The 10,217-nt window shown below is 34.4% G+C and overlaps 1 protein-coding gene across 1 annotated transcript in view; it reads left to right on the forward strand.

The window, feature by feature from the left end:
* Nucleotides 1-8,960, forward strand: part of ush2a (Usher syndrome 2A (autosomal recessive, mild)) — a 328,621-nt gene extending 319,661 nt beyond the window's left edge. The window contains 3 exon segments of the mRNA XM_055171788.2: nucleotides 1,815-1,880; nucleotides 6,070-6,282; nucleotides 6,379-8,960. Coding sequence (XP_055027763.2) covers nucleotides 1,815-1,880; nucleotides 6,070-6,282; nucleotides 6,379-6,468 — 369 coding nt within the window. The 3' untranslated portion in view covers nucleotides 6,469-8,960.
* Nucleotides 8,961-10,217: the final 1,257 nt, after the last annotated feature.

The raw sequence follows: 10,217 nt of genomic DNA on the forward strand, positions 1-10,217 counted from the left end.
CCTTCAAATGTCCACAAGAGGGAGTGCTAATGCTTCTTTTCTGGTAGTGACATCAGGCTTGTTTAAAATATTCACTATTTTTGTGGTATTTAGGATTCGGATGTACACATTTATACATTTATTCCAGATTTATGATCTACTTATATGTGACCCTGGACCACAAAACCAGTCATAAGGGTCAATTTTGTGAAATTGAGATTTAAATATTATCTGAAACCTGGATGAAAAAGCTTGATAGGACAATATTTAAGTTGTCCAAATGAAATCCTTAACAACACACACACAAGAGTGAAAAGAGCTATATAAATATAAAAAAAGAAAAAAATGTAATTTAAAAAAAAAATATATGTATATACTGTATATGGATGGATGGATGGATGGATGGACGGACAAACAGATAGATAGTTTTTTATATATTATGGTAAGAATATTTCATTTTATTAAATAGACGATTTCATCGGACGCACGTGATACACGTCTGGATCCGAACCTTACTTCCGGTTTCGTTTTTTTAATGGTCTGACTAGTTGCTAAACTGATCTCTTGAACAAATGCCTCGTCAAAAATAACAAATGTTTTGGTTTCCTAGGTAATCTATGTGTAGTTGTTTTGCTTGTTATATAAATAAACTACGTTTAAAGTACTTTATTGTTATTTATTATTAGCGGAGTTTACCGGAAGTTACTGCGGACTTGTTTATGTTGTTACTGCTGAAACCGTCTATAGATTTTTTTATATATGATATTATATGAATAAGCTTTCCATTGATGTATGGTTTGTTAGGATAGGACAATATTTAGCCGAGATATTTGAAAATCTGTAATATAAGGGTGCCAAAAATCATTAAAAATTGAAAAATTGTCCTTCAAAGTTGTCAAAATAAAGTCCTTAACAACACTCACCCAATTGTGAAAAGCGCTATATATTAAAAAAATATATATATATATATATGGATGGACGGACAGAAAGATAGATAGTTTTTTATTATGGTGAGAATTTTTATTTATTTATATGATCTTATATGAATAAGCTTTCCATTGATGTATGGTTTGTTAGGATAGGACAATATTTAGCCGAGATAATTGAAAATCTGGAATCTGAGGGTGCCAAAAATCATAAAAAATTGGCCTTTAAAGTTGTCCAAATGAAATCCTTAACAACACACACACAAGAGTGAAAAGAGCTATATAAAAAAAGAAAAAAATTTGATTGAAAAAAAAAACAAATATATATACCTGTGATACTTATGACTGGTTTTGTGGTCCAGGGTAGGGTCACATTTGTGCACTAAATAACACTGCTTGAGTCCCATAATGCCCTCAAACTGAGCTTCTATTTCCAGTGTGATAAATGACCCGAAAGTACAGTAAAATCAGCCATGAGTTTTATCCAAACTGCTAAAAGCTAGACACAAACAAAGTTTTAACAAAGTTTATTTTTGATAGAGTACACATCACCATTGTAAAGTAAACCCAGCAAGCAAACACTTCCTGGACGTCTAGGTTAAAATGAGGCAAAATTTGAAACCAAACACCTCGTAATCACTGTTGACTTTTCTTATGTGATGGAATATCATACATCTCACAAGTTGTTTTGGCAAAGACGACAACCAAAATCAAGTTATTTTGGCTTAAATGTGGATTACTCATAGCGGGTGAAATGACGCCTATTTGCTTGCTGGGATAAACTGTAACCCTCTTACTGTATCTCCTTAACCTCTGCCTTCTGAAAAACTTTAAACTGTCCTCTTTCTCTTTAAATTTGCTGTTTGATCTTTTAATTCACATTTTCATGGGCTGTGCTTGCTGTCACAGAGATCTTCCTCTGAGTTCTGCTCTAACCACGCTTCTACTGCTCTGCTTCAGCCTGATGGATCAATGGTAAGCCCTCATCGAACGCCAATTTTTCTCTCTTTCCAGTTTGACAGTATACGGGACACCTCCTGCAGTATAACCCTAAAGCACTTTGCGGTGCACACCGAGGTACAGGGCTCTCTGTTTTACTCTTTGGGATGTCTTTCAGTATAGCTTTTCACCATCGCCTGATACATCTGGCATGTTTTTGCTTTCTCCTTATTAGCTCGTCACATTTACATTTAAGCCTTTGACAGACGCACTTTTCCGAAGCGACTCACAGTGCATCACAAGCTATATGTTTTATCACTGTGTTCCCTGGGAGCATAGCTAATGCAATGCTCTACCCAACCTGATCCACGAAAATCTGTTATAGTCACAGACAATTTGATTACTTTATCCGTTTACATTATCTTGGAATACTGCTTTTTTCCGTGACTACTAGAGCACGGATGTCTTTTCCGTGTCACTCCCACGGATTTCTATTTGTATTGTTTTCTAGTTTTTTTCCTATTTTCTTACTATTGTCACTTGGGGTTAGGGTTAGAATCACTTTCTGTTACATTTTTAGACATCCAAACCCCAACTCCAGGCGAGAATAGTTTTAAAAGTGGAAGAAAAACATGTAGAAACCAATACATAAAAGTACATCCTAACATAAAAGTACATTCTAACCCAAACCCCAAATCTAACCCCAAGCGACAATGATTTGAAAATAGGAAAAAACAATGAGAAAACATAAAATGACAAGAGAAATCCGTGGGAGTGACATCACTGAAAAAAGCTGAATTCCGTGTCATGGACACGGATAAAGTGATCAAATTTTCTGTGACTATAAAACGGATTTCCATGAGATCACGTTTTGCTCTACCGATTGAGCTACAGGAACATGTTAAAGCAGTGGTTCTTAAACTGGGGGGTGCGAGATTGAGCCAGGGGGCCCCAGGTTTATAAAATTTTATTTTATTCAATGAAGAGTTTTTACGGCAATCCATATTTCCACTCCTATCCACTAGGTGGGGCTCTTACCCAACTTATAAAACTGAAGCATCTACTGATCCAAAAACAGTAAAAACTCTGTGTAGGTTTTGATCTCTGTTTGGAATCTAATTTCTAAAAAAATTCTGTACAAAGTGCAATTAGCTCTTTGTTAAAAATTGTGTATTTTTAACGATACCTAGTCATATTTGAGAAGTGATAAAAAGAGAACAAATGAAGATAGGATGAAACATTTATTTAGTTTAAAAACATAGGGTCTGTTCTTTTTGATATAGTGTATTTTTATATATTTAAAGAACAACATTTTCTGAAAAAGCATTAAACTTTTGTGAAAAGCATAAAAAATGGCAACGCTGGCAACTTAAAAAAAAAAAAACACTGGTGGGAAAGAGTTAATTTATCACAAATTCTGTGTAATCAAACCTCAGAAATAAATAGCCACCAACCAACAGCACTACATTTGTATAATTTAATATGTTTTGTTTCATTCAAATTTTAAGTTTGAGATTGTTTTATGTCTTGAATTGTCTTATGGGGGGCCACGAAGGGATGCACCTGACCTGACACAAGGATGGGGGGCACATGCCTATAAGTTTGAAAACCAAGCGTGCCTCAAAATTACTGTCACTTATACTTCATGTTTGTGCTATACAGGGGTTTTACTTTTTTGTCAGCCAAACCCCCTTGACCTAAATGATTTACTTGAAGTACCCCCCGAGATTTTGCGTAAATATTTAAATCATGTAATAGCACATTTGCATATTTAACTTAAAAAATATATTTTTTTATAGCTACATAAAACGTATATGTCCTTCTTTTTTTTTTGCAATTTTCTGTTATAATGTACACTGTAAAAAAATTCCATACAAATTAGTGTTATTGCAGCTGGGTTGCTGGTAACTACCGTTGATTTAAATTTATGTTATTTACTGGTAACATTTTGTTTAAAGTTAAATGAACATTAAATATTTACAAGTCTTTGTCTTTACATAGTAAAACTAAAAAAACATCATCAAGCAAAACATTCTGGGAAACAAAATCTGAAGCAAAAAAACTGAAAATGGTTGATGATGATTTCTGGTTCCCAGAATGCTTTGCATGTTATTGTATAGTTTTATTCTGTAAAGATAAAGACTTGTTAATATTTCAAATTTATTTAACTTTGAACAAACACTTGATAGTAAATAACATAAATTTAAATCTACGGTAAGTTACCGGCAACCCAGCTGCAATAACATTGTAGTTTCTATGGAATTTTTTTACAGTGTAGTGTTATATAATAGTCACATAAAATATATTTTTGTTAGTATTTAGAATTTACATTTTAAAATGATTTACACTTTATTATTTAATTAAAGTCGGCATGAAAATAAAATGAAAAACTGTAATTTGTTTTGGAATATTGTGGTTTTTTTTTTACAAATTATTTATCTGTGAGCTTCATTTTTTTTTTATTACACGGCTCTCTGGAATGCTTGATTCTGATTGGTCAGTTGAGAAATTTGCAGGTTCGTTCTTTTCAAATAATAACCGCTACAAAGTAATAACGCATAGCCGGACTACTTGTATGAGTAAAATCGCTCCGCGCCAATAAAGATCAATAAAGATTACTGTTTGGCGCCATCTTGTGACAAACACTGGACAACATCGAAAAGACACAGACAGCTTACTGCGACTGAACTTGACAAAATAGAGCATGACAGCTATGAAACACACAAAAAAATACAGAATGGGCATTAAAACTTCTCAAAGACTGGCTAAAAGAGAAAAAAATGGAGACAGACAAGTATGAAGCAGAGGATCTTAATAAGGTATTACGATCATTTTATGCATCTGTGCAAAGTTTCGCGGAAGGATAAAAATGTTAATTTAAAACAAATATGCCAATAAAATGTTTCAAATTCATATTCATGTCCAGTTTTTTTTCTTATGTGGCAAGTAGCCGTGTAATAAGCGGGATAATGTAGAGGCAGCCGGTAGTTATTGGGAAATAAGCCCCTTCAGTGTGATACACTGTCGGGGCTTATTTCCCAATAACTACCGGCTGCCTCTAAATTATCCCTTACTTAATTCATGTTCCCTCATAATCTTTAAACAAAAACACAAATCTCCTCCCGTCCTCAAAGCGATCTCTCTTTACTTCCGGTCATATGCTATGGCAGGTGGGCGGGGTCCAGGAAAAGACCGCTGCGATTAGCAATTAGCAACATGACCCAACTTCAAACGATCTAATCGGATCTCGATGGACAATTTCAAATCCAGCCCTGCCTTATTTCATTTCAGAAGCCATTTCACTCGGATATACGTCATTATGGGGGAAATAATTAAATCGCTACTTCTGTTTCATGGCGAATTTAATTAATTACTTTTTTATCAACTCACGAACCCCCTACATTCCCCTGTGAACCACCAAGGGTCCGCAAACCCCAGTTTGGAAAACCCTGTGCTACATTTTTTTTTAAGTCCACGGCTTTTGTTAAGGGTAATTCACACTGATCCGACAAACACAGAGAATGAGCTCTGTATATTTCATAGGTTTTTGTGTTTCCTTCTGTGTCTGCTGCCTGTACTCGCATGCTTTTACTGATAAACTGCTTTTCAATATTGCAAATGTCTGAAAAGCGCTATGATCTTTTCATATGACTGACAATAAAACATGCATTAAAAATTCAGAATGTCATAAAAAAAAGTCACTGGTATCAGTAAGCAAACAACCAAAACACCCTAGAAACCATCCAGAAGACTCGCCTAGCAAAACCACACCATCATTATTGCGACATGCACCATATATTTTTCAAAAATGTGATATTTTTTGTCATGTTTCCAAATTTCCAATAGCCTCTATTAACTTTCTATCATGTTTGAGTTTAGCTTTACTCTCATTTGAGTGGCATTGCATGCAAACCCTGCTGGAAAAACCAGCATACCAGCAAGACAAGCATGTTGGGTTTTGTTGCTGGTTTGCCGGTGACCAACAGAATAGACCTGGTGGTCATCAGCATACCAGCACCCACACCAGCATCCCATGCTGGTCATACCGCTTAATCTCCTTATCCGTTATATATATGTATATCTCCCAAGGGTTTTTCCCTCCTAGGACTTTTTTTACTTCTCCGGCTAAAAAGTCCGGGTTTTTTCTACTAGGGGGTTTTTCAACCTGGGGAGGCAGCCTAGTGTGGAATCTGTAATTGAGTAACAACCAACTTTTTATTATCAGGGTTTGAGCGATACTAAGATTGGAGGAACCAGCAACCACAGCTTTCGGGCCAGCATGTCTGTGCTCCGTGTGCCCAGCCAGAGCGAGCTGAGCCATGCGTTTTCCCAGAACTCCTTGCATCGGAGCGTTAGTCAGCTGATCGACACTCACGATAAGAAGTCTCTGGGCGGTGGAGCGTGGGACGCTGACCTGCACGGCACAGACAGCGGGATGGTGAGATGTGTAGTGTGGAATTTGTGTGATGTCACAAAATGTACCTTCAAAGACATTGTTGTATAGCTGATGTTTCCTGTTGTCCTTATGTTGCAGTATGTGGGCGACGATGACTTTGTGGAGGCGATTAAAAGCTACAGCTCGGTGAAGAAGGAGCAGACCATGTTTACAGATACTCATTTGTGAAACTTTTACACACATAGACAAGCCTACAGCTGGGAAGAGAGTATTAGTAGGCTAATATAAATATATTTTTATCCATTTTATTACTTATTTTGCTTACCTGTAACTGGGAGTGGTGGTTATAAATGCAGTGGTGTCTTGGCCCTGCTAAAAATAACAATAGACACCATCACAGAAATTCTAATGGTTTTATTGGGAATTGTATTGGTTCTAATGGAATATGGCCCAAAACACACTACAGTGTTTTAATGGTAAAAGCTAACGGTTCCTATTGGTATTTTAATGGAAACCATTAGAATTTTCTGTAATGGTTTTATTGTTTGTTTTTTTCAGAAGGGGGGCACATCATATTCACATTATAGCGATATAACTATAAAAAATATAGTTTAAAAAAAGTTTTATATTAAAGAAGAGAATAGCTTTTTTTCAATTGATAAACGATAAACCATTGACAGCCAATCAAATCTATGTGAACTTCAAGTGCACGCGCATTTGAAACGAGATGATGACAGAGATCACTGCTGAGGTACATAAGATAAAATAAAATTACCTCAGGTGTCCAGCACTGATGCAGTTGCTTTGAAATTGACTACATAATGCTTTTTATTCTACCTTTAAGTTACATTAGCTACACCAAAAGGTAAGATATTAATTAACACAAACTGTTTAGAGTTAACGTTACGCAAAACACAGCGTATTAAGGACATCTGCTGGTAATACGCGCTGTGTAAATGCAACATGAACAGCATGTTTACACAGTGTAATAAATTTCAAAAGTTTTTATCACAAGAAATATGCAGTATTAGTTAATGTCATTAAAGGCAAGGCGAGTAAAGTTACCCCGCACGTGAGCGAATTAACATAAAGTTTGTTATTGTCCGGAAATGTGGACGCTAATATAGTTATCATTATAGTTAACGTTTAAGTTTGAACGGCCCTATAAACGATAGAAAAACATAAACAACAATATAATTATAGTTTGAAACCACCTTATTTTTGTATGGATAACCGTAAAAACTGTGTGCGTGTGCTCGTGTTGACTACTTCTTTACGTACAAATGATTAAAAAAAAATCTTGGTTGACGTTTTATCCCATCTAGTAGCAACACATGTTGTCAACTTTTAAAAAGGTCCTAATGTGTACCATATGTACCTTTGAGGTACCAATATGACACCTTTTAGGGACCACCCCAGTGACAACTTTTGTACCTTCCTGTACCTTTCTCTGCAAATCTGCCCCTCAAAAAATAGCATGAAGCCCCAGCATAAACCTAATAAATAGTTTATAGCAGGCTAAGGACCTACATGGTAAATCAAATCCGACAGGACTGACAAAATTACCGGTATATCTACAATATACTTGTAAAAACAGTATTTCTATAGCCTACTGTCTTTATTTAGCTTTCGTAATTTTCCCCGTTTCATTAGACATAATTTATCTTTGATGTTGTTTGTGCATAGCATTGGTGCAGAAATGAATAGCTCTATATATTTATATCTATACAGAGACTTTTGAGTCACTGTTTAGCCACAAAATGTTACTGTACTCGTAAAGTAGCCTATTGATGAACACAGGCTCCACATTATTCATGCCAACAAAGATATGAGGAGCTCAGATGCAAAAGCTGCTAAATGCCACCTCCGTCCAAAATTCGATAATGATATTAACCGAATGCTCTCAAATACTTTCACTTCAAATCTGCTTAATCCTGGCCTTAGGTCATTCAGATCTACTGGTTTGTTGGCACTTGGCAGAATCACAAGAAAACATGTCAGACACACTTAGAGGGTTTTGCATCTTAGCTTTTCATGTAGTATAATGTGTGTTATACTGTATGTAATAATAGAAGCTCGTTGTGCCTGCTAGACTGAACGATATATAGTGCGTTCACATTTGCAATGATGCCAATAGAGAAAGTGTCTTAAATGTTTAAATGTTACACTGCAAGTACAAGTGTCACATTTGGATTTTCGGGTGGCATGATTTTCTTTTTACCAGGTTGTTTTAAACCTCAGTGTTTTAAATTATTTTATTATACAGTACATGGATTATTTTAATAGTTTGTTGGTAAAATAAAACTAACTAAACACATTTTTATGGATTTTCCTTTTAAGATTGTCAGTATTATTTATTGTTGCAATAATTTATTTTTTGTAAAACTGAACTTACTGATCAGTCCATTTTATAAGTGTTTATGAGGTTTTTGTGTTGATCGTGTCTTGTATTTTAAATAAATCTTGTTTGTGATTGATAATTGACAAAGGTCATAAAATGTCAATGTGTTTGTAATGTTGATGTTTATATGTGGTTAATTAAAGAAATCACAACGGCGTACATGCGGTTATGTTTGGTTACTTTATTGTGGGCCTGAACATAACAGACGCAAAGTAGTGCACATACCTTTAAAATTTTAATATAACTATATAAACAATATAAACTTTAACACAATATAGCATGTGATATACGTTCTTTTAGTTGTACTTTAATATCCAGACTGAAAAACACACAGAAATTAGGTTGAGACAGTATTTCTGAAAGCAAGCATAATTAAAAATTCCCTTATATTGAAAAAAATACATTGTCAATCACTTGATTAAACAATTTTGCTTGACTATACTTTATTAATACACATATATGCATATTCAGGAGTCAAGTTAACCAGTGCAGTTAAATGCTCATCAAATGTTCACATTTCAAGTTTGAAATAATTTTGTAGTATTAAAAACACTACACTAGCAATCCAATAAATCAAAGAAGAAATTTGTATCACGAAGACATGCAAAAATGTCTTAATTAAATTCTTTATTAGTTACTTTGTTAAAGCAGCCATTCTTTTGATTTTGTATCGGGCTATGAAGCCTGCTGTCAATGCTCAGTGCGAAAATAGTAACGATTGCATAGCGTTAATGAGATCATATAGTTTCCTTCATATAGTTCATACAGTTTTTCTTCATGTAGTAACATACAACTTTATTGATATTGCATATGTATTATCAATAGTGTTATATATATATACTGTACATTTCTCTCTGGAGGGATCAAATTTATACACAAAGTGTAATGGCTGGAAATGAAAGCGAGTGATCTTGGTTGTGATCAGTCATCAATGCACAATTGGCTTTATGTCAAATATAAATAAATCTTTATCATGTATTCTTAACAATAGAAATGCAAAGTATAAAAATATGCTTTGATGACACAACATATGAGGCCTGATCGATTTTAAATAATCTATTACTAACGTTTGCTGTTTAGAAACTGTGGGCATCGGAAAAATAAATAATATATTTACCTTTAACACTGCAAAAATGATTTTCGAGAAAACATTTTCTTAGTATTTTTGTCTTGTTTTCAGTAATAATATCTAAAAATTCTTAAATTAAGATGATTTTTCTTGATGAGCAAAACGACCCAAGAAAACAAGTCCAGTCTTTAGACCAAAAACATCAAACCCAAGTAACTTTGTCCATAAAACAAGCAAAACACATCCGCCAATGGGGTAAGCAAAAAATCTTGAACATTTTTCTTAAACAATAATTCTTTTCTTGGGTCGTTTTGCTAATCAAGAAAAAGCACCCCAATCCAAGAACCCCTAGATATTTCCACTGAAAACAAGACAAAAACACCAAGAAAATGTTCTCCCAAATAATATAACTTCACTGCAAAAAATGATTTTTAAGAAAACATTTTCCTAGTATTTCTGTCCTGCTTTCAGCAAAAATATCTAAAATTCAGTTTCAGATAGATTTTC

Source organism: Misgurnus anguillicaudatus, chromosome 7 (genome assembly GCF_027580225.2).
Source record: "Misgurnus anguillicaudatus chromosome 7, ASM2758022v2, whole genome shotgun sequence".
Lineage (NCBI taxonomy): Eukaryota > Metazoa > Chordata > Actinopteri > Cypriniformes > Cobitidae > Misgurnus > Misgurnus anguillicaudatus.